The 26,957-nt window shown below is 39.1% G+C and overlaps 5 protein-coding genes across 10 annotated transcripts; 4 read left to right on the top strand and 1 right to left on the bottom strand.

Moving 5' to 3' along the window:
* Nucleotides 1-2,104: 2,104 nt before the first annotated feature.
* On the top strand, nucleotides 2,105-5,027 carry LOC114742857 (guanosine deaminase). The gene is made up of 5 exons (XM_028931077.1): nucleotides 2,105-2,393; nucleotides 2,939-2,998; nucleotides 3,149-3,339; nucleotides 4,459-4,563; nucleotides 4,648-5,027. Exons 1-5 carry the CDS (start codon nucleotides 2,378-2,380, stop codon nucleotides 4,834-4,836), a joined length of 561 nt encoding a protein of 186 aa, XP_028786910.1. The 5' UTR covers nucleotides 2,105-2,377; the 3' UTR covers nucleotides 4,837-5,027.
* A 1,452-nt stretch (nucleotides 5,028-6,479) lies between these two features.
* Nucleotides 6,480-9,448, top strand: LOC114742856 (probable WRKY transcription factor 31). 2 transcript variants are annotated; one of them, XM_028931074.1, is made up of 6 exons: nucleotides 6,480-6,830; nucleotides 6,912-6,992; nucleotides 7,119-7,283; nucleotides 7,925-8,182; nucleotides 8,264-8,377; nucleotides 8,628-9,448. In XM_028931074.1, the coding sequence occupies exons 1-6, from the start codon at nucleotides 6,729-6,731 to the stop codon at nucleotides 9,102-9,104; spliced, it is 1,197 nt and encodes a 398-aa protein (XP_028786907.1). In that variant the 5' UTR covers nucleotides 6,480-6,728; the 3' UTR covers nucleotides 9,105-9,448. The 2 variants fall into 2 exon arrangements, with proteins under 2 accessions (XP_028786907.1, XP_028786908.1); XM_028931075.1 differs by lacking the exon at nucleotides 6,480-6,830 and having other exon boundaries at nucleotides 6,944-7,028.
* Nucleotides 9,449-9,724: 276 nt separating this feature from the next.
* Nucleotides 9,725-13,454, bottom strand: LOC114742854 (cyprosin). Of its 2 annotated transcripts, none has more exons than XM_028931072.1 (14): nucleotides 13,042-13,454; nucleotides 12,467-12,827; nucleotides 12,317-12,377; nucleotides 12,093-12,187; nucleotides 11,828-11,940; nucleotides 11,510-11,678; nucleotides 11,378-11,417; nucleotides 11,121-11,185; nucleotides 10,924-11,037; nucleotides 10,774-10,838; nucleotides 10,508-10,664; nucleotides 10,274-10,393; nucleotides 10,061-10,149; nucleotides 9,725-9,976 (listed from the first exon to the last, which is right to left on the bottom strand). In XM_028931072.1, the coding sequence occupies exons 2-14, from the start codon at nucleotides 12,812-12,814 to the stop codon at nucleotides 9,892-9,894; spliced, it is 1,521 nt and encodes a 506-aa protein (XP_028786905.1). In that variant the 5' UTR covers nucleotides 12,815-12,827; nucleotides 13,042-13,454; the 3' UTR covers nucleotides 9,725-9,891. The 2 variants fall into 2 exon arrangements, with proteins under 2 accessions (XP_028786905.1, XP_028786906.1); XM_028931073.1 differs by having other exon boundaries at nucleotides 13,111-13,454.
* Nucleotides 13,455-18,078: 4,624 nt separating this feature from the next.
* On the top strand, nucleotides 18,079-21,350 carry LOC114742935 (uncharacterized). Of its 4 annotated transcripts, none has more exons than XM_028931164.1 (3): nucleotides 18,079-18,182; nucleotides 18,656-19,002; nucleotides 19,301-21,350. In XM_028931164.1, the coding sequence occupies exons 2-3, from the start codon at nucleotides 18,659-18,661 to the stop codon at nucleotides 21,186-21,188; spliced, it is 2,232 nt and encodes a 743-aa protein (XP_028786997.1). In that variant the 5' UTR covers nucleotides 18,079-18,182; nucleotides 18,656-18,658; the 3' UTR covers nucleotides 21,189-21,350. The 4 variants fall into 4 exon arrangements, with proteins under 4 accessions (XP_028786997.1, XP_028786995.1, XP_028786998.1 ...); XM_028931162.1 differs by having other exon boundaries at nucleotides 18,644-19,002; XM_028931165.1 differs by lacking the exon at nucleotides 18,079-18,182 and adding an exon at nucleotides 18,205-18,354.
* A 1,430-nt stretch (nucleotides 21,351-22,780) lies between these two features.
* LOC114742948 (late embryogenesis abundant protein D-29-like) lies at nucleotides 22,781-24,621 on the top strand. Its single transcript, XM_028931178.1, is given in 5 exon segments — nucleotides 22,781-23,446; nucleotides 23,449-23,563; nucleotides 23,566-23,787; nucleotides 24,011-24,268; nucleotides 24,271-24,621. Coding segments are annotated over 5 exon segments (1,440 nt in total). The 5' UTR covers nucleotides 22,781-22,831; the 3' UTR covers nucleotides 24,501-24,621.
* The last annotated feature ends 2,336 nt before the right edge of the window (nucleotides 24,622-26,957 follow it).

Raw genomic sequence — 26,957 nt, 5'->3', positions numbered from 1 at the left:
TTTTTTTTCTGGGTAAAAATCAACTATCATGTAATATATATTACGAATTAACGGGTCTATTGTTATTTCAGCCGAAGTAAATGTTCACATGGTTTACATATCATGTGTACAAATAATTAATTACACCCTCTTCGTTCCAACTATAAAAGTTAACTAGTTTGAATTTAATCCTAAATATGCCATCTAAATTTTTATTCCCCGAATGAATCTAATACATATATATATTTTTAATATCACAGAGAAAATATTTTAGGGATATCAAGTCAATTTATCTAATTTTTTTTAAGAAAGAGTATATTGGAAGCAATCCTATTTCACAGGCTATGGGCCCTAAATATATTCAATATTCTCTGCAAACCTGCAGATGAGGGCCTCATCTCCTTACTGGGCCAAAATTGTGGTAAAGCCCATCCGATAACCCCACAAGAGAGAACTGAAAACCGCAGTTCGTCTTTTTGATCATGTGATCCGAAAAACCGTTTTCTTGTTGGTATGATTTTGTTTTAGTTTAGCGCAGCAAACGATCCCTGAGAACTTCTCCCATCGCATTCAACATTTTAAAAACTAAACCGGGCAACAACGGCGGTGAAGTATGATTGATTGGGTAATGGGTAGTATTATTATTACCAAAGGCTACAGTGAAAGCAGATCAGTACTTGGAAGCAGAACAGAGGCATTTGGATGTTAGCGAAGACGATGGTGAGATCATATGATCCCCGTACAATACAACGAACACTCCAAACTGCATTTAATATACTTGATACATGCACCCAATAAAGTTAGAGGCCGTACTTCGTACCTTGTTACAATTCCAAAGCGTGCCTTCCTTTCTATGTGTGATTGCTTTCCAGAGCAATATCTTGTGATTACCGGCCCCACTCTCACTCTTTTTTCGTATATATCAGCGATCGTCAATAAATAACACAGTATTTTCAGACACAAGCTCGCTGTTGTGATAATTAATTATAATAAATTCATAATGAAGATATAAACATCCAGCGTGGATGGACCCGGATGTACCCCCTCATATTTCCAGAACTCGTTAATTTTTATGCTTAACTGGCGTGATCCATGCTTCCGGTTTCTTTTAGTTTATTGAGTTTTGAATAAAAAACAAAAGTAAATTTTGATTAACTTTTAAAAATTGACATGGGAGCAGCTGATGTTGGGTGTTGACTCCCCTAAACAGGAGAGCCTCATGTTTCCGTGGCTGTGAATGATGGATGTGAAGTGAAATGATGAGCAGCATGATCTGCGACTGCCTTCGTACATTACGAAATCATTTGAAAACAACAAAAAGGCTTGAATTTTTTTATGGTTTCGTGCCCCATCAACGGTGTCTGGCCCTCCTCCCCCAAAACTTTCTCCACGTCAGTATCAATTTCAATCCCCTTTGTCCTTTTCCAACTTATATAACTCCCTTTTCTTTTTCGATAAGACGTTTTAATAGCTGCTTACTTGTCAGTTGTTATCGCCAAGAGATACATAAGAGATTTTCATTCTTATAAAAAAAAAAAAAAGAATCGCAATTTGCATTCAGCAGTTCTCTTTTTTAATTTTTTGGACCTGCTGAGAATGTGCCAAAATCATCCTCGCTTACTTTTTAAACTGAGTACTTTACCTAGTTTATATGATTTGATAATATAGTGAGATAACAACCATGAAATTACTCGACACTGCTCAATAATGAAATGAACCCAATCAATTCTATGCAACAACGTTGATTGCACGCTTACATCTTAATATTCTGGGGGAGCAGCGTTTAAGTTTTACATGGAAGGGTAGGCATCTGTGTGAGTTTTAAAAATCCAGGCTCCTTGATTACCTTAAGATAATATATGAATTTGACCTTTAATTAAAGGATAATTATAAAATGGTTAACATACAATGCATTGACTGTGTGAAGTGAAGCCTCATTGTTGTGGCCGGCTGGAAAGATCAGACCGTCCAGGATCCGTCGCGGGAGTTTCCCAGTAGAATTTTATTTTATTTTATTTACGAGAAAAAATGTTGTCGCCGTTTTTTGGTAATGGGCTTTTTTGGCCGCCGACATGCCCTTTTTGGCGAGTCGATGGGGCCGAAAAGGAACTCGGTCTCCCCTTCAACCCTCTTCATTTCTGCCAGTTTCGTGCCATTTTCACATTTCTAAGGCTACCTAACATCCATCATCAGCATGTGCCGTTCAGTTATCGCATCCCATACAAGAACAATTCACATGCTTATTCTTTTGTTTATTTCCCCGTCCTTCACCGCGTCCTCTCTTCTTCCTTCCCTCTCTCCCCTTTTTGCTTCATCCGGATACCTCATCAAGTTTCCTTAACTCTGTCCTTTTCCGGCAGCAGTCTCTCTTCCTTTAGTCATTCACATCCACGCATTCATGGAGGAAGCTAACGGTATGAGCCTTTCATCTCTGTCTCACTTTCTACAATTTCATTCTCATATCTTCCTGAATTCATGCGTCTCTTCTGATTTTGTTTTCTCTTTCTTCTGGAACACCCTCGATTCGGTTTTCTGATTACAAGTATTGGTCATTTGTGTGATTATGAGATCGTCTTTTTTCACCATTTTATTCGCTCTACATTAATATGAAATTCAAACAGTCCTGTTCTTGACCATTCTGAACGAAGTTTGGTGCTTTTCTAACTGTTCTGTGCAATATGTATGCCTGGGACACGTATTTTCTCACCCTCCTTCCAATTTGATTACCATGTGCTCTCTATGCCTCGGTACTTTTGCTTGGATTGTATTTACAGTTCTTCGAGAACTTGTTTTGGAAGCGATTAAGGTATATGAATTTAACACCGAGTACGGACTGGTGATGGACTTGTTCTGGGTCTATTGATCCTTGGAATTTCGGGCCAATTGAATACCTATTATGTAGAAGTCGATGTCCGATTTGGTTTATTGAACTCGTTCCTTCCCTTCCTTATTATGGCAGTGATCGAAGCTAAGGATGGAACTGTATCGGTAGCCTCTGCATTTCCTGGCCACCAGGAAGGTAATGCTAACCTACTCATGCATTTTAGTGTTTTATCCTATTCTGGTTGATATGGTCATTGCTTTTTAGCCTAGATATGCCATGCTGCTCGCTCCATATTGTTCTAGAATCTTAATACCTTTCTTTTGGCGTTGCATTTTGCTTCATTAGCTGTACAGGATCGGGACCACACTTTTTTAAGAAAGGCAGTTGAAGAAGCATATAAAGGTGTGGAATGTGGAGATGGCGGCCCTTTTGGTGCTGTTATAGTTTGCAATGGTGAAGTAGTTGTTAGTTGTCACAACATGGTCCTGAGGCACACAGACCCAACTGCCCATGCGGAGGTGACTGCAATAAGAGAGGTTAGACCATAAATAGAAGGAAGTGTTGCTGATGGTTTTTAGACATAATGCGTCCTTTTCTTTCAATTTTCACTTGTCTCAGAGTTGTGACATTCAGACTAAAATGGATGTGGTCAGAAATTGCATGCGTGATTTGACATGACTGCAGGAACTCTAATCGAATTGGTGGTGATATTCCAACTTACGTCTAAAGCTTGACATAACATTGCGACACTTTCATCATAGGAGGATATAACTTTCTTATTTATTCATGCAATCTTTTATTAAGCCTTATTTTTCCTTTTGTTCTTTTTCATTCTGTTCCATTTTAAGGTATTCCAAACTAATGTGCGGTTGTTCAATGCTACAACTTAGCACAATTTTTGTGGCATAAGCACCTTCTTTGAAAGCTAGCAGTCAAAAATTTGGTAACCTCTATTGCTCTGGTTTATTGGTAGCAACTGTGAAGCCTTTCAAGATTCTTCTTGTGATGGACAATTCTCACCTCATAGTGTTCTCTAGTCCTGTGGATGCAGTGGTAAATAATCAATTAGGTTTTGCTGGTGGTAAAAGATTGATATTTGAAATTTTTAATCGCTTCTAGTATTAGTTATTCTACAACCGGCATCTGATTGAACATTTACAGGAGTGGCTGCAATTCCATATGATTCCTGCTATAAAGTGGCTGCAATTCTTTTTTCCCCCCTTTTCTTTTTTGTCTTTTTTATGTGCTTACAGATGCTGCTGAAACCTCTTAACATTTAAGAGTCTCGAGACAATGCTTTAAGGCATTGGTAAATATTGAACTTTACGATCGTCATGGTGATTCAAATGATAATATTTTTTTTTAAGGGTAATTTAACGAAACGAATTTATCAGAAAGGAAAAAGAATGCAAAGAGAGAGTATTAGAGTGAGAAGACATTTTTCGAGAACATCAGTGAAAACAGTAGGAGGAGAAGAAGTCCTGAAAATATATTCTGCCAAACTTCATGAACTGTTGCCTCGCTTTCCTTATGTATCTAGCAGCAGGTGCATAATGGGACGAAAAAGTGATTCTTTGAGAGCTGGTCGAATCTTTTTCTTTCCAGAATACAAATAACTGATTGTATTACTCTATGCCTAATTTGATGTTTTACAGGCTTGTAAGAAGCTTAAGCGGGTAGAACTCTCAGAGTGTGAAATATATGCTTCCTGCGAACCTTGCCCCATGTGCTTTGGCGCCATCCATCTTTCACGAATCAAGGTTGGAATAACCTCCTTGTCTTATACCTGACAAGTCTCTGTTGTTTTGGAAACTTACGATGGAAATGTTAATTTTGCGGAACAGAGGCTAGTTTATGGAGCGAAAGCCGAGGCAGCTATTGCTATTGGATTTGACGATTTCATCGCCGACGCATTACGGGGTACTGGATTCTATCAGAAAGCTCAGCTGGAGATTAAAAGAGCCGATGGGAACGAGGCCATCATCGCAGAAGAAGTTTTCGAGAAAACAAAGGAAAAATTTAAGCTGTACTAAATCTCACGCATTCCTTCAACAACAACAACAACATTATTTTACTTCCACAGTAAATGTCTGTCCACGGCCGTCTTCATTTGAATTATTGAAAGTGAAAATAACATTTGACGTGTACAAGTTGTATTATGGTGCAATAAGGATTGTTTCGGCTGCTCTTGAGGTGCTAGTCCCCAAGCATCACTTTGTCTTAATTACAGTGTTTCTAAAGGTTTTCATGAGCGGTGGGAGCGAGGATCATTCCTTTTGAACAGTTGTCTCATAAAATAAAATGAGAAAATGGTTGATGGCATTTTAGGGAAGCGGGGGGTGCTCTTGGATTTCTGCTTGCTACGTCAGCCTAGTTGGGCTTGGGCCTTTCTCATTTTTGTGCTTGTGCACGAGTAAGTTGTTGATGTTAGGGGTAGGGGGGCAGGGTCAAGTCAAAAGGAATGGCGAACACCAACCGAAAACAAAGAAAGTCAACAATCGGTGGGTTCCCTTTCCTTCCTGGTATGGTTAAAAGTGCTACTTCCGGCGCCGATTTCCTTTACCACCTTTGTCCTTCTTTCTCTCAACCTCATGCGACTTTGTAGCCATGGCTTGCCTTCCTGTCAGTTTCACACCCCCTCTTTTTCCAACTTTGCTCACTCTCTGGACCCTGATCCCATTTGTCAAGTTGGATTTATCCTTACCGTTTACATATATTTCTATATTGCCCCTTTTGTTTCCTAACTAATCCCCTCATTGCATTCTGTTCAAAGCCAGATTCTTCCACAGGTGAACTCCACGCGCAGATATTATATTTTCAACTCCTCTCTCTACCACGTCATCGCTTATTTTATCACCGGTTTGATTAGTGAACTTAAATCCCACGCATCCATCGCAATTTCGAACGCTAACTTGGATTTATTTTAAAGGCTTGTGGAATTTTATACGAAATTGTAATGGCAGGGCCAGTTAATGCCGCAAGGTTTGAACAGTGCGTCCGGAGGAAGTTTCCGGGTTCCTTCCTGTGCAATACTACATATAAAGAAACAGTTGGGAGTCAATTAATTAAGCTTAAATAATGATTATGACGCGCTGCGATTGGTACTTTGTCCATTTTTGACCCTCTGTCAAAGCTCCTCCGCGGAGAAAAATATTCAGATTTTTTCATTATCATATATTTTCGCTGACTACAGCAAAACTAACCTCATATATACTATACCAAAATTTTCTTTCCCTCAGGCTCGGGTCTCATATATTTAATTGAATAATCAACGAGACCATATTATGTATTACCTTCTTAGAATTAACTACCTGCGAGTTCAACATTCCCAAATTGTAAAAGCCAAGCCAGAGGTGAAGCATTTATCCCTTTAATCTCGTCGATAAGAACAATGATGTTTTCTATGGTTGACTTCTCACACGAGAAGCAGCATTCTTCCTCAGAAATGGTTGGAAGCAATCTGTCACATAAATAGGCAACCTCATAAAATAAATGCGGAACATTTTAATCAGGGACAAGATCCTCTTTTTCTTTTCATTACAACCAACAATTAAGTTTGGAGCACATGTTTGTAAATTACAGCCTCATTTTTCGGACAGTAAATCCAAAAATTTTAAGCAAACCTTCTCTTCAAAATAATGATCTATTACATACAAGTGTGTGTGTGTGTGTGTGTTTTCCTTCCTTTAGTACTCCTTCCACGGAGAGATCCTAATATAGAGTAGTACTGATTAATTAGATTAACAATAGACTTTGTTAATATGGGAGAAAAGACTACTATCTAGAAAGCTAGGTAAGACTTAACCAAGACTAGACTAATTAATTTTGTGGACAAGCATCTCAGTTAGCAGATCTCATCAAGCTGCATAATCCATTATATAATTGTGCCCCCAAGTTATAACACCATATGAGCAGTGCATAAAAAATGGAAGGAAAAGTTGCAGCGGAAGAATTGGTGGAAGCTGAGGAAAAGCCACGGCACACATGTGATAATAATATTACAGATGCATCACAGAAGAATGATATTGTAAGTCTCCCTGCTGTGTTTCGATTTTCAAAAAACTTCAAATTCCCACTTTTGACGTTGTTTAATTGTATTGATGCGCAGTTGGGATCCAGTATTCTCAGTTTGAGTCTGAACAACCCAGAAGTGCATCGTCACAAAACTGATGAGCAGCCGGCAGCCCAAGTGAGCGATCTTTGATTAGTTAATCCTTGCTACACAGTAATCAGCAAGAATCTGTAATTCTAGTCATACTGTTTTTCGTTGGAATTCACGTGATGAATGATTTGTATTTGGTTATGTGCCTTTTAGTTGGGATTGCTGCGAGAAAAGCTGGAGGAAATGAAGAAAGAGAATCAGAATCTAAGAGCTATGCTGTGTCAGATCACTCAACGTTATGCTGTTCTTCAGAATCGCCTACTTATGACGACGCAGCATCAGCAAGAACAACCGCATCTAGAGTGTCATACTTTTCAGGTGAGTTTGACTCAACTTTTTCTGACATGAAATTTCTGAAACACAACTATCGTCTTCAATATGCTGTGGGTAGATATTTATATCTCCCTCTAAAGCTGTAATATTGTCACTATTTAGATAATGGCAACACCTAATCACGTAGACTTTCGTTTTCCTTTTTTTTAATTTCTAGTTTTCTACGATACTGTGTTAGATCTTCAGAAGCTAAAACTGAAACTAATTTCTGGAAATAGGCGTAGAGCTTTCTCATAATTGAGTGTGAGAGAATTCGCTCCAAAATCCATCAAGATTCAAATAATAGTCTGCTTCTTTGTATACACTGGAGGAGCTAAAAAGAAAATCGCAACGGAGAGAAAGCAGCAAAAATAACAACTTATTTTTCTAATAGCTTCTGCTGAAGGAATATTTTCTGACAATCACGCTCATTCCTTGGTGGTGAAATCAGCTAGCTAGCCATCTGGTTTCCTCCTGATCCTCTTAGGCTGTGCCTTTGTTTCCCCATGAGATACTGATCCCTTGACCATCAATTTAATTACGTAATATTGGGAAATCATTGGTGGTTGATTAAACTTTAATGCCTAACTTACGGACTATGTTTTGAACCCAAAGATATTCACAATGCTTAGCTTTCATTTACATAGAAAGACAATAAAGGAGATGTCGGGGAGGAAGCAGCGTTGCCCATCCGGCAGTTCTTGGATATCCATGAGCCTTCTCCTTCAGAAAGCAACAAATCAGAAGGATTTAGTTCTCACAGGAACAGCATCATGTGCAGCAAACCTGCATGTGAAGCGAACAGCAATAATGCCAAAAACATAGACGACGATCAAGCATCTTATCAGGCAAATTCTTGCAGAAAAGTTAGGGTGTCCATAAGGACTCGTTCGGATCTTTCTTTGGTATGAATTAATCGTAACCCATCATTTCATGCATTCAAGAACCAAATATATGTGCTGAAATTCCTAATTTCTTTTGTTTAGATCGGTGATGGGTGTCAATGGAGAAAGTATGGACAAAAGATAGCCAAGGGAAACCCATGTCCTCGGGCTTACTATCGTTGCAACATGGGAACTGCGTGTCCGGTCCGTAAGCAGGTTAGTGCTGTATTGTCATTACTTGAAAAGTTTTTTCTTGCATTAGTCAGAATCATCCAATATCTGTAGCTACAGACACACACACACACACACACATATTTGATGGTAGAGGATGGAATCCACTCGTAGTTATAGGAAGAAAGAGTTCGAGGCTAGATGCTTGTCCATAATTTCGAAGTAAATCTTTTGTTTCATCATAACGTAAGAGGAATGAAAGTTTAAGATTATATATGGGACTTAAATATGACAGGTGCAAAGGTGTGCTAAGGATAAGAGTATTGTGATTACAAGCTATGAAGGGAAGCATAATCACGCACTCCCTGCGGCAGCCGCACCCATGGCTGCGGCCACGTCAGCAGCATTGAGCATGTTCCTCTCTGGCTCAACCAGCAGTGCACAAGGAAGCAGGCAATCAAACTCAGGCCTCTTCTCTTCTGCCTTTGCTTCCTTGTCTACAACCTCACCATGTCCTACCATAACACTGGACTTGACCCATCCCTCCAATCAATTTATGCAATTCCAAACGTCTGCCGCATCAACCCACTCCCATCACCCATTTCCTTTTGCTTTGGATGGTTATGACACTCAACAATCTCACAAGCTTCCCACAACGAACGTGTCCTTGGTGGATGTCATCAGTGCGGCTTTAGTTAAAGATCCTTCATTCAAGGCGGCTTTAGCTGCGTCCATTTCTTCATTTGCCGGAGCCACCTCATTGCAGCGTTAATAAGCACAGCAGCAGAGCGGGCATGATTCTTCCCTTATGATATCCTTCATGCCTGTGCCAAATAAATTAAAAAGCTTGTGTGCCTTACCTGCTCGCAGCAGGGATTAACGTGTTACGTAAATGAATGATCTCAAAGGTTGGTTTTAATGGATATGTATATCTTCCATTCGAGGAAAACATCGATCTTGGCAAAGGTTCCTTTTTGTTGTTGCTTGTAATATAGGGTTTACAAGAAAAGTTTAGGTTTTAGGATCATGCCAAACTCGGCCTCAATGTTACATGAATGAAGATTGAAGGCAATCAATGGAATTGGCTTCATGAAGTTACCAAGTCAGTTCTGTTTTCTTCCTCTGTCTCGTTTACTTCTAGTCATTTTTTAACAGGGAACAATTATGCGTCGCAAGTTTATCTTCCGGCAAAAATAAAGTGAGAGTGAAGGGAAATAGTGCTTGGATTTGGCATTTCTCGTCACCTACGGGGCCGCGGTAATTAAGCCACCCAAGTTACAAGAAGCTCACAACACAATGATTTCGTGCTTCAGTTTCTTTTCAGGCATTTCAGCCCATTTCTTCCACAAATGGTCTTCAGCCATCTATTTTTGCCTTGTGTAGCTATGGAAATTTAAGGGAGGGCATTTGAATAATTGGATAGTTAAGAATTGAAACATCATAGATCTTATTGACAAGACATAGCAGGCACCATTTACAAGGGGATTTATTTATTTATTTGCTCTAAATTATGTGTATCTCTTCTCAGCTACCCTGTAAGCAATTTGGATTCATAACGACTATGTAGCTTTTGCAAATCCTATACGAAGATTGCCGAAGTCAAAGACAGAGTGATATGCTGCCAAGAATATATCTCCTAGCACCCTGCAAACATGTACCGCTATCTCACGCTACGATTCAGAGAATTATAAGGGAAAAAGTAGTATCGAGCACACAAATATGCATTACCATAGGGGACCTTGTGGAGGAGGCACATCTAGAGCAGTAAAACCCACATAGCACACAGCAGAGTGTCCTTGTGCAACTCTCAAAATATACTGTCAATACAAAGGGAGGATTCAAGTGGGTAAATGGTCCAGAAACAAATAATCAGATGGGTTTTTACTTTTCATTTGACCTTAAATGGGATCCTCTCTCACACAAAAGCATCACAAAACTGACCTGTTCCGGAGAGAGAGAGTAGGGCCTGTTTCCAATTGTGAACGTTATGGTTGGCATATCTGCAACATCGTTGCAGTTTATGAATGATTGTCCCCCCGGATTCGGGAGCCTCTCACACAGCTAGATGACAACAAATAAAAACAAATGATAGCATAGGTGATTAAATACTCAACATGTATATCCCATAGCAAAAAATACATAAATAAAGAAATAAGTTCTTCTTAAAACGAGTACCTCATCTATATACTCAAATATTCTTTCCTTTGCATTCTTTTGCTTAAGCTGAACTTGGATCCAAAACACGATCATCTCACAGAAAGTACAAAGTGGCTTTCCCCTGCTTGATGACGCATCCGAACTTTCATCATGCACTGCTGTTTCAATAACATTGCTGCAAGTCACAGTTGGGCTTTTGTTAGTATAACTGGAACAAGGCCATGAATCTTAAGAAAACTCGTGAAATAGAGGGGGGCTGATATGAGAGTGGGAAAATATCTTACTCCGCTATATGAGATTTATTGTGTGAACAGAGTCCTATTTCAACACATATGAATTCAGGTTTTAACTGCAGATATGAGAAGAATGGTTGGTATTCCAATAAATTGTGGATAATCATTGGAAATAAGGGGGAAAGGAAGAAGAGAACAGACCCCAGAGGTTAAGAATTCCCATAGCATATTTCCATAGTAATGGATCACATTTTTACATTCAAAACTCACATATCCTGATGCTCCAATGGCATGGTTGATTTGAGTCACCACAGCCTGCAAGCACGAACTCAATAGAAAATATCAATATCATCCAAAGAAAGGGGAACTAGAATATTGCATCAAGATTGAGATGATACCGTCGGACCAGCGATGAAGGATAGCCCTGAGTCTACAATGGCAGCACAGCCACCCCGGCATAACCCTATCAATTGTAGATATGAATATTAATAGGTAACATAAATGTATGAACTGAAAACAGCGACCTAAGTACCAAGAATGGCAATGGCGCATGCTGGCAGTTGACAATATTACAATACAATATGAACCATGAGGACAAGGTGAACCAAAAATAAACAGCATATGGTAGATATGTATTTAAAAAAAAAAAAAAAACCTGTTGAACTTTTCCCAACAAGAATATCTCCCACATCAATCTGGAGATGATTACACCAAATGTTAATATTGCCATATGGCAAGGGTAGCTATAAAGAGGCAAATGAATCTGCAAGCTTTGAATAGAAAGGACCTGCCAGTAACCCTTTTTGGTAACTGGTACATAAGTGTGGTCACCCCTAAAGCGCCTCCAGTCAACACCACCAAAGACAATCTCACCCCCTATCTTTGAAGTTGAATCTTTGTTCAGCCAAAGAGAGAAAAGTGGTTGACTTAAACGCCCTTGTTTAATCATGTTATACCTGTAATTATAGACATAATCACTGTGGTTTTTCTTTATTTTTAACCATCTAAGATAAATTAATCACCCAATAAATAAGAGAGAGTATGGTAAGATGAATAAGAAAGGGGAAATAGAATGATAAAGCGTGGGTGAGGTGGAAACGTGTACCACACTGGTGTGGCTTGTCCAACCGCAATATCCTTGAATCCAAGTCCAAGTATCCCGTCAAACTGATGAGCCAAAAATGCCAAATTTCCTTCTTTTGTTATCTCAACAAATTCCTGGAGGACGGGATGTAACTAGCCATCAGTGCAGCCAAAGAAGAAACGTATTTGAAGCATGTAAAATTGAATTAATCACAAATCAGACTTCCCTGACCTCAAAACAATTTTCTTCTTCGTTTTTTTCCTTAAAAAATTATCAAAACGCTGACCTGATGTTTGACGGTGATATCCCCAACTCTAACTCTGTCTTGGCTGAAGAAGCCTGAAATGGATCCATGGCCATAAGGAATTTTGCAAGGTGTTCCTGCATATTTCGCCAACAGCAATTTTAAGTATGATCATAACGAATAAAACAGCGGTAAAACTAGACATAATCAGTTCCCCAAAAAAAAAAAAAAAAATCAATATCACTGCCACGCTGATCCAAAGTTACCAATTTTGGTGTAAGTATTAGAAAGTCGCGCCCTATACTTGGAATGAAAATAGCAAGCAATCTGCATGTAGACATTTTTTGTTTTAAATGAATAGGCTCAGTCAACAAATGAAGGGAGCATCCAATTAAAGTGAATGATTCATAACTTACGGATAGGATACATTTAGAAGATGGGACCCAAAGGTTGGAGCTTCCAGTGTCGAACACAACATTGAAGCTTTGCGGAGGCGAACCAATACTAATTTCCCCAAAATATTGAGCATCAAGATAGTTTTTTAAATACACTACAGCTGCTTTTTCTAAGTTATTATTCTCATGGAAAGTCCCTGGAGTTCTGGGATGAAAAGCCCCCTGGATTCTTGCAGCACGAAGATTGTTAATGTCTAAGCTTCTTCTTTTCAGACTAATCCTCAGGAGACCATCATCAACAGTTGTAAAAGCCAACGATCCAGACCAGGTCCACAGACAGATCAATACCATAATATATTTGATACACATGGTTACAAGTCATCTGGTTCAGCAAGTAAAAGGCAGTTTCAGCAGAAACAACATCTCCACAAATGAGGTCACTATTATCACAGCATAAAGAAGTTTAAAAAGCTTTCAAACTCATCCATTTAGCTTAACACCATTAGTAAAACATAATGAAGTCCACAATGACTCACAAGCAACAAATTCAACTTAGGCTAATAATCAATAAGAGGTGAAGACTTGAAAATTAATACCTGAGGGCCCTCAGGGTAGGAAGTAGAGCAACTGAGACGCAAAGATTATAGCACAGGGGAATAACTTGCCTTTAATATACAAATTTGCATGGAAAAGCACGAACCAAGTCCCTTCCACGATACGGCTAATTCGATCCACCACGAACAATTTATCCTTCTCGCCTTCAATATCAAAGCTTTACGTGCTATTTTTTTTTTTTCTTCTTTTCTTTTGATGAAGCAAACAAACAATTAATACTTGCAAAGAAACAACTGCGCAACTTCGTGGAGGATGATGCAGCTTAAGGGTACGGCAAGGGAAGGAACTAAATCAATGAGAAGTATACAAGGAGGGTGTGTGTGTGGAGAGCTATGGAGCAAGCAGTTAACCGAACCAGTTTAGGAGAAGGTTCCGACTTGATTATTTCTTGTCCCCATCAATGGTGCTTGACTTCATTGTGTAATCCTGTCCGTCGGGTATTGGGTTTTGTGATTTCAGGTAACTACTCGTGCATATTTAATGCGCATGTTTAATTTACAAAATCAAATTTTCACCGCTAAGTCAAAAGCTTTTTTTTTTTTTTAATAACAGTCAAAAGCTATTTTATTGTTTTGATAATAATAACTTGTGGCTTGCCATGAGATCCAGTTAAAAATTTAATTTAGTTCAAAATATAAGTTGTCAGTTAACTTTATTTTTAATATTTATTTATTTTGCTTTAAATAATCCCCACAATAATTATTGATTACACATGTTTTATTAAAAAATATTTTCAATACACATAATTAGTAGAATATTTTAAGAAATACATTGTTTATTTATTATAAATAATTAATTTAATTATTTTTTAATATTTATAAATTAGTTATCTAAATGTTATCTTAAGGATAGGAGGTGGTATTAATATTAGCTTACTCGTATTACAAATTAAAAAAAGTATCTTCTTAAATGTGTAAAAACTATTTAAATATTTAAATTTAACTAAATTTATTTTAATAAAATAGGTGTGTGTAATTCTTTACCACCAAGTTAAATTGTAAACAGGTTTTATTTTTCTTTCGCGTTTTGTTTTCAGTAGCTTGCACACATAGTATTACTTCTTTTGTTTTTTGTAATGTTTTTTTGAATATTAATAAAAATGATTTTTTTCGGTAAAATTAAAAAGCTAGCCCTAATTGCTAGTGCTAAATTTCTACCTAAGCATCGGTAATGCAGTTTTTTTTTTAAAGTCTTGTGTGATACGTTGGCCTGCATGGATGTTTAAGAGATGCAATTTTATTTATAAAAATGAGGTCAAAATATTAGCAGATAAAGATTATTGTGTTTGTGGGCAAATTAAATAAGAAAATTCCATCAAAAGCAAGATTTTCTTAATAATTTTTTTAATGTGTTTAATATTACGAATGCTCTGAATTTTAGAAATATTACATGTTTTGGGTTGCAATTCACCTCGTAGAAACCCAAACTAGTCATTTTGCCATGTTAGGTAACTAGTGTTGCATCCATGCAATGCATGAGTGTTATAAAATTTAGGGAAAATTTCGTTCAAAGACCGCTGAAGGCAATTAATTTCTAAGAGCCCCTAAAACAATCTGAAAAGCCACTGCAGGACCATAGGGGTGAATTGAAATTAACTTCAAAACTAAAAATACAGTGTTGCCCCTCAAACTATTACTCTGAAATTTGAAGTCTTTTCTCTCTCTCTCTCTCTCTCTCTCACAACTCCCGATATCTGAAGCCCCTCTCACTCACTCTCTAAAAATTCCAGTTCATGCAGTGAAGGAGATCGTTCACCTCACCGTTGCTACTGTTGTGGTGAGGAAAGACTTTGCCATCGTCATTGCTCTGCTGCGGAGAGCCTTTGTTGTCGCCCTTGCTCTAGCAACGAGAGCCTCCATCGCCACTCCTGCAAGTGTTGGACGAGAGCCTTTTGTGTAGATATGAAGCTGGTTAAACTACAAAAGCTTGCAAGAACGCGAACTCTACATGACTTTATTGCTGAATATAATTTGTTTTAGTTTTAATAAACAGCTATTTTTGTGTATATATGAACCTCAATATGTATTTTTGGAATGGTTCACGAAGTGGCTATGACAATCCATGAGTTGAAATCTATTTTGTATGGCGCTATGAATAGATGGAGAATTTCATGCTGGTACTTAGAGGTAAACTGCCCCAAGTACTGAACTGAAACTAGCTAGCAACTATATAAACGTGTGAACAAATTAATCGACTTGCAAATAAACGTATTTTTATTGTTAATGCATGTATTCTTATTGCAAAGTTCCTAATTCCACTTGTAAACAGTCACTTCCAGATTTGTGAATTGACGTGTTCAACTTTTTAAATGAAATAAATCTACTTGCAAAAGGATGTATTTCTATTGTTAACAAGTGTATCCGTGTTGCAAATTTTCTAATTTCACTTGTGAACCCTCACTCCCAGACTTGTGATAAACTTTTTCAATTGAACTAGCTTATTTGTAAATGGATGTGTTATTCTTATTAATATACAAATCCTATTTGCAAATTTTCTAATTTCAGTTGTAAATGATCCCTCCCAATCTTGTGAGTAATTATGTTCAACTTATTGAATTCAACTAGCTCACTTATAAATGGAAAAATTCTTGCTGTTAATATACTTATCCTTCTTGCAAATTGCCTAGGAAGCACTAGTCACAATATCCCTTGTGTGATAGTCATTTTCTATTACTCATGAGTTCATTCATTATTTTGAGTTTGCATTGATGCGCCTGTCTTAATCTATTGACAGTACTTATTGTTGTGTCATAGGAATAATAGACTTCACTAAAGTCTGAGTCGTGGTGACTCATTACTCCAAAAGAAATACGCAATCAGCTGCTATTGCAAACTATTTCAACGGATAAAGACAATAAAAAACAAAACAATGACATAATGTGTTAAAATTTGTGTATGGAGAATTTGCACAATTTCTGTTTTAGGGAATATACTATGAGTAGGTTACATGTCAATTAATTACAATTTGATGTCTTTTCCCACTAACTTGCAAGTATGTGATGTACTATTGACAACTCGAATTAGAAAATTTACAATAAGAATATGTTGATTAACACTTTGATGTCATAGGTATTTGGTTGTCATATTGGCAATTAGAATTAGGAAATTTGCAACAAAGATACATTGATTCACAAGAGAAACTTGTCCATTTACAAATGGACTAATATAACTAAAAAAGTCATACATGATTATTCACAAGTCTGAGGAGCACTAATCACAAGTGGAATTAGGCAATTTGCAATATGAATATGCATATTAACAACAATAACCTGTCTATTTGCAAGTGATCTAGTTGAATTCTAGAAGTTGGACATGATAATTCATGTCTGGGAGGGACTATTTGCAACTACAGTCAGACAATTTGCAAGAAGGATAAGTATATTAACAATAAGAATTTGTTTATTTATAAGTGAGCTAGTTGAATTTAAGAAGTTGAACATGATTATTCACAAGTCTGGGAGCGATCATTTGCAACTGATATTAGAAAATTTACAAATAGGATATGTATATTAATAAGAATAACACATCCATTTGCAAGTGAGCTGGTTCAATTGAAAAAGTTTATCACAAGTTTTGGAATAAGGGTTCACAAGTGAAATTAGGAAATTTGCAACACGGATACACTCGTTAACAATAGAAATACGTCCTTTTGCAAGTAGATTTATTTCATTTAAAAAGTTGAACACGTCAATTCACAAATCTGGAAGTGACTGTTTACAAGTGGAATTAGGAACTTTACAATAATAATACATACATTAACAATAAAAATATGTCCATTTGCAAGTCTATTAATTTGTTCACACATTTATATAGTTGCTAGCTAGTTTCAGTTCAGTACTTAGGGCAGTTTACCTCTAAGTACCATCATGAAATTCTCCATCTATTCATAGCCATACAAAATAGACTTCAACTCACGGATTGTCATAGCCACTTCGTGAACCATTCCAAAAATACATATTGAGGTTCATATATACACAAAAAATAGCTGTTTATTAAAACAAAAACAAACTATATTCAGCAATAAAGTCATATAGAGTTTGCGTTCCTGCAAGCTTTTCTAGTTTAACCAACTTCATATCTATACAAAAGGCTCTCGTCCAACACTTGCAGGAGCGGTGATGGAGGCTCTCGTTGCTAGAGCAAGGTCGACAATGAAGGCTCTCCTTAGCAGAGCAATGACGATGGCAAAGTCTTTCCTCACCACAATAGTAGCGACAGTGAGGTGAACAATCTCCTTCATTGCATGAACTGGAATTTTTAGAGAGTGAGCGAGAGGGGCTTTAGATATCAAGAGTTGAGAGAGAGAGAGAGAGAAAAGACTTCATATTTCAGAGTAATAGTTTGAGAGGCAACACTGTCTTTTTAGTTTTGAAGTTAATTTCAATTCACCCCCATGGTCCTGCAGTGGCTTTTCAGATTGTTTTGGGGGTTCTTGGAAATTAATTGCCTTCAGCGGTCCTTGAATGAAATTTTTCCTAAAATTTATTCTCATCATGGATGTCCATAAATATCAAAAGAGAATTTTCCATAAAATGCAAACGAGATCAGGATATTTTAGTTTGCAATCAAATTGTGGATCTATTTTTTTAATATAATTTTTGGTATTTTAAATTTGTCCTCATTTTAGTTTTAATCGCTCAAGTTTTAAATAATAGGTTTTGGTCCTTTAAAGGATAAAATGATTTAAATTTTTATTGGATTATAGATATCAATACTTTAAATGAACAGAAATTTGAGAGATTAAAACTTAAGAAACCAAAATCAAAATAAGAACAAATTTGAAAGATAAAAATTGTATTAATTTTTTTCTTCCAGAATTTAGAATTTTCCTTTTCGTGATGTCGGAAGCGCTTCAGAATTATGAATTATCTCGTTGGCCCCGTCTACTTGTCTTGTGATGATTGAAGAATCTTTGGAGGATCACAGGAACTGACGAGGGCAATACGTCGTCGTAACGCTGAGACACTCTGTGGTTTTGACTTTTGGGCCTTTGTAAGCCCCACTCGTTCTCCGCGTTTGGGTCGGGCATGGGATGCGGATCAGGGGAGGAGGAAGACGACGACGACGACGACCGAGAAGAAAAAGTTTGATTACCTGCTTTTCTGTTTCACGCTGGCTTCTAGGTCAGTATCTTCATCATGCCCTGCTCAACCTCATAAGCTTTCTTTCTCTTCTCTATTGACCATCAAACTTGTTCTACATTAGGGCTTTCCTGCCCTTTGACGAATTGTATCTTTCTTCCCTCGCATAAGGCTTGCCTTTCATCCAGATTGCACATCTATTCTGCGCTTTTTGGTAAATAAAAAAAATAATGTTCTTTTATACTAATGTCTAGCATAAATTATGATACGGCTTAATTTAACATCTCTCACCGCCTTATATTATTCCTCGTCGCTGGATAATAGAGGCTTACACTTTGGATTACATTCATCTTTTTCTTCTCCTTGTTTTATTCCCCTTGATTATTACTTGCCATAGAAATTTTGGAGTTTTCATTGCAGAGCCCTTCACTGCTTGTCTCCTTTGAAATTGAGGTCTGATACCTGAGAGCCATGCTTACCTCACCTATACTTTTTTTGAAAAGATAAATTGCCAGGCTATGGCTACAAAGAAAGTTATAGCTATATGTCAGTCGGGAGGTGAGTTTGTAACGAGTACAGACGGATCACTGGCATACCAGGGGGGCGAGGCCTATGCAACAGACATTGATCTGCAGACAAAGTTGACTGATTTAAAATCGGAAGTGGCAGAAATGTTCGGTAAGACAGATCCAATGATTATCAAATACCTCCTTCCGAGCAATAAGAAAACTCTCATCACGATAGCGAAAGACAAGGACTTGCAGCGGATGATCAATTATCTTGGGGATGCGGCCACAGTTGATTTGTTCATTATCTATGACGAAGGAGCAGCTCAAAATCCATCTTCTGTGCCCAAGAGTAGGTAGTTATTCGCACCTTTTGCCCATCACTTGTGGACTGCCCTGAATAGAAAATGATTTGCCTCTTTACTTTGATCTATAACACAGAAAACACAGCTTAGCTTATGAGATTTGAGAGCTTCACTTGAAATTTTTGTTTTGATGTTTCCTCGTATTGTCCAATTGGAGAATATGCCTCTCCGTGGCCTGCATTATTGTGATACTGTGTTTATGATCAGAATGAATGGCTGTTGTGTATGCTAGAGTCATAAACATTGTATGTTCGCTTTAATAATCTTATAGAACCCTTTTTCATTGTAGGCCAAGCAAACAAACAGTGTCAGAAGCCCCAACTGGTCCCCCTGTCGATGTTCCTGTAGATACTGTCCATCCCACAAATCGACTTGATGTTTCTGTAGTTGCTAGAAAACGTGTGCCATATGTTCTCACTGGAACCGATGATGAGAAGCTTCGTAAAGCTGCCCAACAGTGGGAAAATACCATCACTGGTGTCAACCAACGGTTCCGTAGTTTAAGTGAATTCCGAGAAGCATTGCATAAATACTCTATTGCTCATGGGTTTGCTTACAAATGCAAAAAGAATGATGCTCATCGCATCACTGTCAAATGTAAATCTGAAGGTTGTCCCTGGAAGATATATGTCTCTAAGTTGGCCACCACCCAATTGATTTGCATTAAGAAAATGATTGCAGAGCATACCTGTGAAGGGGCTGCTAGGATAAAAGCTGGGTATCGGTCAACTAGAGGCTGGGTGGGGAATATCATAAAAGAGAAATTGAAAGTCTCCCCAAACTACAAGCCAAGGGATATTGCTGATGACATTAAGCGGGAGTATGGGGTTGAGTTAAATTATTCTCAAGCATGGCGTGCTAAAGAGATTGCTAAAGAGCTGCTCAAAGGCTCCTACAAACAGTCATATACGCAGTTACCCTCCTTCTGCGAGAACATAAAAGAGACTAATCCAGGGAGTTTTGCAACACTTACAACTAAAGAGGACTCTAGCTTCCATCGTCTCTTTGTATCGTTTCACGCCTCAATATCTGGTTTTCAGCGAGGTTGTCGCCCTCTGATTTTTCTTGCTAGTTCTTTCTTGAACACAAAATACCAGGGGGAATTGTTGACTGCAATGACAGCAGATGGAGAAGATGGCGTATTTCCTGTAGCCTTTGGTGTTGTAGATGCTGAGAATGAGGAAAACTGGCATTGGTTTCTGCAGGAGCTAAAATCAGCAATATCAACTTCTCAGCAAATTACATTTGTTGCAGATTTTCAGAATGGTTTAAAAAAATCATTAGCTGAGATATTTGAGAATTGCTACCATGGTTATTGCTTACGCCACCTTGCTGAGAAACTGAACAAGGACTTGAAGGGTCAGTTCTCTCATGAGCAAAGGCATCTCATAATAAATGAGTTTTATGCTGCTGCCTATGCAACTAAACCGGATGCTTTTGCACGTAGTATTGACAACATAAAGAATATGTCTCTTGAAGCTTATAATTGGGTCCTACAAAGTGAACCAAAGCACTGGTCCAATGCATTCTTTGGTGGAGCAAGGTATAACCACCTGACCTCCGATTTTGGACAGGAATTCTACAGTTGGGTGTCCGAGACACATGATTTGCCTATTATTCACATGGTTGATGTATTACGATGTAACATCATGGAAACAATTTACTCAAGACGGGTGGAGTCCAACCAATGGACTACGAAGTTGGTGCCGTCAAAGGAGGAAATGCTTCAAAAAGAAACTTCAGCTGCGCAGTCGCTTCAAGTGTTACTCTCACAAAGTGGCACATACGAGGTCTGTGGGGAATCTATAGAAATGGTTAATATTGATGCTTGGGAATGTGGTTGCAAGGGATGGCAGATTACCGGGTTGCCTTGCTGTCATGCTACAGCGGTTCTTGAGTGCATTGGTAGAAGTCCTTATGATTATTGCTCCAGATATTTCACCGTTGATAGCTACCGATTAACATATGCAGAATCAATACGCCCTGTGTCAAATGATGACGTGCTATTCCTGGGTGAATCAGGTCGATCAGTAACCGTAACGCCTCCATCAACTAAGAGGCCTCCGGGACGGCCAAAGTTGAAGCAGGTTGAATCGGAAGACGTAACGAAGCGTCCGTTTCAGTGCAGTAAGTGCAAGGGACAGGGCCACAACAGGAAGACGTGCAAATCGTTGTAACTGTCGAAGTTACAGTAAAATATTCATGTAATCTTTCCCCAGCACATAGGAGTCATTTAGACGCATACTAGAGTTTCAGAGCTTGCGTGAAGGGAACCCTTTGTAAAATTATTGTGACTTCTCGTATCATAGTGGAAGGTATCTATTTTGAGAATTCTGGAAGTGTCTTCTTCTGCACGTTGCAAGGAAAACTCAGGATCGGGATAGATGGCAATGTTTTCTTCAGCCAAACTCTGTGTATGTTGTAAGGTGATGCGGCTTTCGTTACCACACGGTGTGGTAATTGTCAGGCTGATAGTTGACATCGTTGCCTCATGTGGCGTGAACGTTGGTTTGCCAACGTTCATCTCGTTGGCTGTAGTACCTGCACGATCCGGTCTGTTTTTGCAGGATCCCACGATGGCATACGATATACCTTAGGCCTCCCTCTATTGTAAATTTGTAATTAGAATCTGGGCCAACCAGATCGGAGCGAAAAAAATGAGTAAATTAGTCACTGGCCCAATCCATCTAGACAGACATGGTTTGCTCCCTGAAAAGAGAACGGATGAAGACCCAGTCAAAGTAAAACTAGTGATTCAATCTATATCTTCTAACAAGTATTAGGAAAAGGGAGACTATTAGGCAAATTGACAATGTATATAAATTATAAAATGCATTATAGATATAGCTTGAAAGGGGCTCGGGGGCTCGACATTCACGTTAAATGCTAACGGTACATTTGAAGAGGGAAGGAGAAGAGGGGTGATTGGCTCTATACGTAATTATCATTATGGTCATTCACTACCGTATAAGCTGAGAACAAAGCCAAATCCTGCCTGCCAATACAGTTACTATTGCTTAGTTGATAAAGTGTGGTTTGAGGTTTAAATTTCGAACTGAAAAGAAAACCTGCGCATTTGTAGCAGAAGGATTCTCCGGAATTACTCAGCACGGAGTCAAGCTATCAGTGTCTTTGATTCGATTACATCATGGATATATAACAACGAGCATTCCAAAAGGGACATTGTCGGTTGGTTTTCGAGTTTTGAAGATTTCCTCCGCTGGTTACATGGGCTATTATCATCGTTACCTTTTATTTATTTTACAATAAATTGAATAAAATTTTATAATGACATTATATTATTATTTGCCATAAATCAGCACTCTTGAGAAAGAGACCGTGATATATAAAATAAAATAATTTGAAAAATATTTTTACTATTTATAAAATAAATATATAAAAAAATTTATCTTAATTTAATTTGCAGAGAAGTATTTTTTAGAACTACTTTTTAACAACCCAAGCACCCTTCAGTTCCAAAGTGTCCTGAACATGCGAAGCAGTCACAATAAACTACGGATTACTTATCCTCTTACTCATTCGGTGCATCTCTCTGTTCCATCCACTCCCCGACACGCATCCGTTCCGGAAACAGCCGTACTAAAACAAAGACATGAAAATGTGACACCTTGCTTCTTCAAAACTGCCACGTAGTTCTTCATCATTCTAACCACTCCACGTGGCGTAACCTCCTCATCGCCCCCACCATCTCCCTCCCTTATAAACCCGTTCGCCAACTGCATTTTCAGCGGACAGTTTTCAAATTAGGAGTCTCCAACGTTAGATCTTTGATTGTGTTATTTGGGTGATTCGAATAGGCATGGGCTCGAGGGTAGTTTTCCTGGTTCTGACGGTGTGGCTTCTCATGTTTGGCTTGCATTGCAACTCCTCCAGTGCGGGCCACATGCCATCCAACAATGAGGAAGCTCATGATTATAAGGAAGCCAAAGCCAAGACTATGAAAACTGGGGAGAAGGTGGCCGAGACGGCCAAAGAGGGAAAAGAAGCCACTGAGTCGTGGACTGAGTGGGCTAAAGAGAAAATCTCTGAAGGCCTTGGCTTCAAGCACGATGATCACACTAACAAAGTTTCTGATTATGCCACCGACGCTGCACACAAGACCAAAGATTACGCCGGTGACACTGCTCACAAGACCAGAGATTATGCCGGCGATTCTGCTCAGAAGACCAGAGATTACGCGGCGATTGCTACTCAGAAGACCAAGGAGTATGCCGGCGATGCTGCTCAGAAGACCAAAGAATACGCGGGCGATGCTGCTCAGAAGACCAAGGAATACGCTGGTGGTGGTGCTCAGAAGACAAAAGAATATGCCGGGGACGCTGCTCAGAAGGCCAAGGATTACGCCGGCGACGCTGCTCAGAAGTCCAGGGAATACGCCGGCGATGCTGCTCAGAAGGCCGGCGATTACGCCGGGACGCTGCTCAGAAGTCCAGAGAATACGCGGGCGATGCTGCTCAGAAGACCAAAGGATACGCGGGCGATGCTGCTCAGAAGACCAAAGGATACGCGGGCGATGCTGCTCAGAAGACCAAGGATACGCAGGAGGTGGTGCTCAGAAGACAAAAGAATATGCCGGGGATGCTGCTCAGAAGACCTATGAATATGCGGGCGATGCGGCTCAGAAGAGCAAAGATTATGCCACTGATGTTTCAGACAAGACGAAAGATTATGCGAGTGACGCTGCACAGAAGACCAAGCAATATGCCTCTGACGCTGCTCAGAAAACCAAGGACAAGGTCCAAGACGTCGCTTCTGGTCGGTAAACTCGTCTCTTTAACGCTCGATGTTGTTTCTAGAATGCTCGTGAAGAGAAAAATAGATATAATATTCAAGCTTTTGATGCATGGTAAATAGGCATAGTATGAAAAATATTCAGGGTGAACTGACACAGAGTCTGCTTGTTTGTGCGAGTCTGAGTACTTGGAATGCAAACTGATGATAAATCCGACTTGGCGCAAAATGGGCTTTTGATGAGCAGGGGCAGGTCAGTACGTGAAAGATGCGGCGACAGAGAGGATGAGGGACGTGAAGGAATACATAAAGAATGTAGCAACGGGCACTGGGGATTCTGCAAAAGACAAGGCCAGTTCAGCGGCTGAGAAGGCGCAAGAGGCTGCCAATAAATCATCAGAGAAAATGAACGAAGCAAAGGGAAAAGCGTATGAGATGGCACAAGAGGCGAAGGAAAGAGCGTCGGAGAGGGCAGAGGAAGCCAAGGAGGCTGCGAGGGAGAAGGGAGAGAGGACAATGGAGGAGAACAAGGAGAGGCAGGCAAAGACGGAGGAGAGGAGCAGCTGAAGTGGGCAAAGGAGAAATCTAAGGAGGGCTATGAGACGGCAAAAGACAAAGCAGAGGAGGCACTGGAGTCTGCTAAGGACAACATTGCCTCCAACTACGAGGCCGCCAAGAAAACTTCCCAGCAACTGAAGGATAAATTTGGCGGCAAAGGCCGTGATGCCGAGCTGTGAGCTGCTTGTGCCTCCAGAATTGTCCCATACCTCATAATCCTTCTTTTTTGTGCATACCAGTTGGTTAAGCTGTTTGCTTGGTGGGTTTGACGTCTTATTAGCTATACTATACTTCACTCGACACGTGCTTGTATCTTGTATCCGTTTGATATGTTGCATGGTTTCTAAAACATTTGAGGTAGCTGCAATAATCACCGACCTTTGCACTTCTCTTCCTCCTGCTCTCGTTACTGATCATCGGGGCAGCGTCTTGTGTTGCATAGCCAGATGGGGATTCAGAGCCAACTACGGTTCTCCAGTAATGGCATCGCAGCACAAAAAGGGCCAACCAATCCGTCAAAACCCCTGGCGGCAAAGGCCGTGATGCCGAGCTGTGAGCTGCTTGTGCCTCCAGAATTGTCCCATACCTCATAATCCTTCTTTTTTGTGCATACCAGTTGGTTAAGCTGTTTGCTTGGTGGGTTTGACGTCTTATTAGCTATACTATACTTCACTCGACACGTGCTTGTATCCGTTTGATATGTTGCATGGTTTCTAAAACATTTGAGGTAGCTGCAATAATCACCGACCTTTGCACTTCTCTTCCTCCTGCTCTCGTTACTGATCATCGGGGTAGCGTCTTGTGTTGCATAGCCAGATGGGGATTCAGAGCCCAACTACGGTTCTCCAGTAATGGCATCGCAGCACAAAAGGGCAACCAATCCGTCAAAACCCCGCAACAGGCCCCAGTCCAATAGCCCATTCTGAGCCCTACCCACCACTGGCTACTCCCGGTGATGTTGGCCCATATCAATATTTGTGGCAATATGCTGCAGTCATGGATGGATGGATCTTAGAAAGGAAGAGAGGAGCATAATAATAATAATAATAATAATAATAATAATAGGAAGCAGTACAGTTTGGTAAGATATTGAGAGACAGGGAGGTGTGAGAGTAATAAAGAAGGAAAGGAAAGAGGTAGGGTGAGAAAGAGGCAAGCATCCGGAAAGGAAGCTTGTGATGCAAGTGTGGGTGTGGTGGTGCATGCATGGGCCAGATGGAAGAGGCGTTCAAACCTGATCCTTCTATCAACAGTTACGTTTGTGGAGCTTGGCAAGTTGCAGTCACGAGCATTATATTATTGGACAAGAGCTGAGAGTATTTCATTTTCCAGCCCTGGCACTGCACCTGCCTCCTACACTCATTCTTGCCCATACACTTACGCTGCTTGTCATCTTCATCTCGCCTCCTTTCCCCTCAACATTTATTGTACTCCCCCGGCCCCTTCAACAAATCTTCGCCATATCTTTTTCGCTTTTCCTGCCTTCCAAACATTTTCATCAAATCAACATCATGCGCGTCGCTATATTCTATAATTTACCATATTTATTTGCTGGCCATCATGTAAATTTGATGAGTAAAATATTTTTCCTTAAACGAGAGATGTTAAGACTAGATGGCCGAAAATACACTTTATAGACTGAAACTGAACTACCAAATATATATTTTAATTAGTCTGCATGATATTACAAACTCGGTTGACAAACCAAATTTCAAGGTGTGCCTATTGGTTTCCCGCCCACGTGAGGAATCAAGATTTTCAAACTCTACATGAGATATAACAGCATGCTATAAATACAAGCCTCGACAAGAATGGTCATTTCACATTATCGATCGATTTTCATTTGGGGAGGTTCGGACGAAACTTGATTGCCTGGATTGGCAAGAACGATTTGGATTGCGTAGGGCATTCATATCTATAAGATGAGATTAGTGTAAATGACCATTGGTAAACTAATTATTTTTTAAAATCACTAAAGACGTGACACGATTCAATTAATTCCCTCACATCAGTTTTTTTTTTTTTCCTTTCTGGGTGAAAGCCAGTTCCATCAGATTCATTGTGCATTTTTTGACCGGGAGATTCATTTCGTATTAATGAATATATAATTAAGATTGCTTGTCAGCTATGTGCATCCAAATGTAGGATGACGAGTCACGCAATTAACAAACTTTTTAAAATTTTACCTAATCAGCTATTATTTGCGCAATTCTCTAACTATTTGCAAACGTCAAATAAAAATTTGGATAAAAAGTCAAATGGCAACTGTTGATTTGTTATGCGTTACTGCAAGTTAAATGCGCGTAATGGCTAAATCAACGAAAATATTAATTAATGAGAAAGATGGGGAAAAAATAGTACGTGGTTCAGTTTGATCTAATGAAAACCAGCGAAAATAAATCTGTCACAAGAAAAAATTCAACCAACCTAATTAATAATTAGTTTAAAATTATAAATATTAAAAATGCAATGTAAATATATTTTTATTCAATTTTAGTCAACATACGTATATTTGAATTTTTAGCCTTTCCTTACGTCTCACCTTATCCTTAGCACTTGAATTAACCTTAGATGAGCAGTCCTACTTTCGGTCTACGTACACTTTCAATACCAAATAGGAAAACCATGATAACGGT

Source organism: Neltuma alba, unplaced genomic scaffold, assembly GCF_004799145.2.
Source record: "Neltuma alba isolate B1F8T4 unplaced genomic scaffold, ASM479914v2 tig00003893_pilon, whole genome shotgun sequence".
Lineage (NCBI taxonomy): Eukaryota > Viridiplantae > Streptophyta > Magnoliopsida > Fabales > Fabaceae > Neltuma > Neltuma alba.
This window is presented reverse-complemented; position numbering and strand designations above follow the sequence as displayed.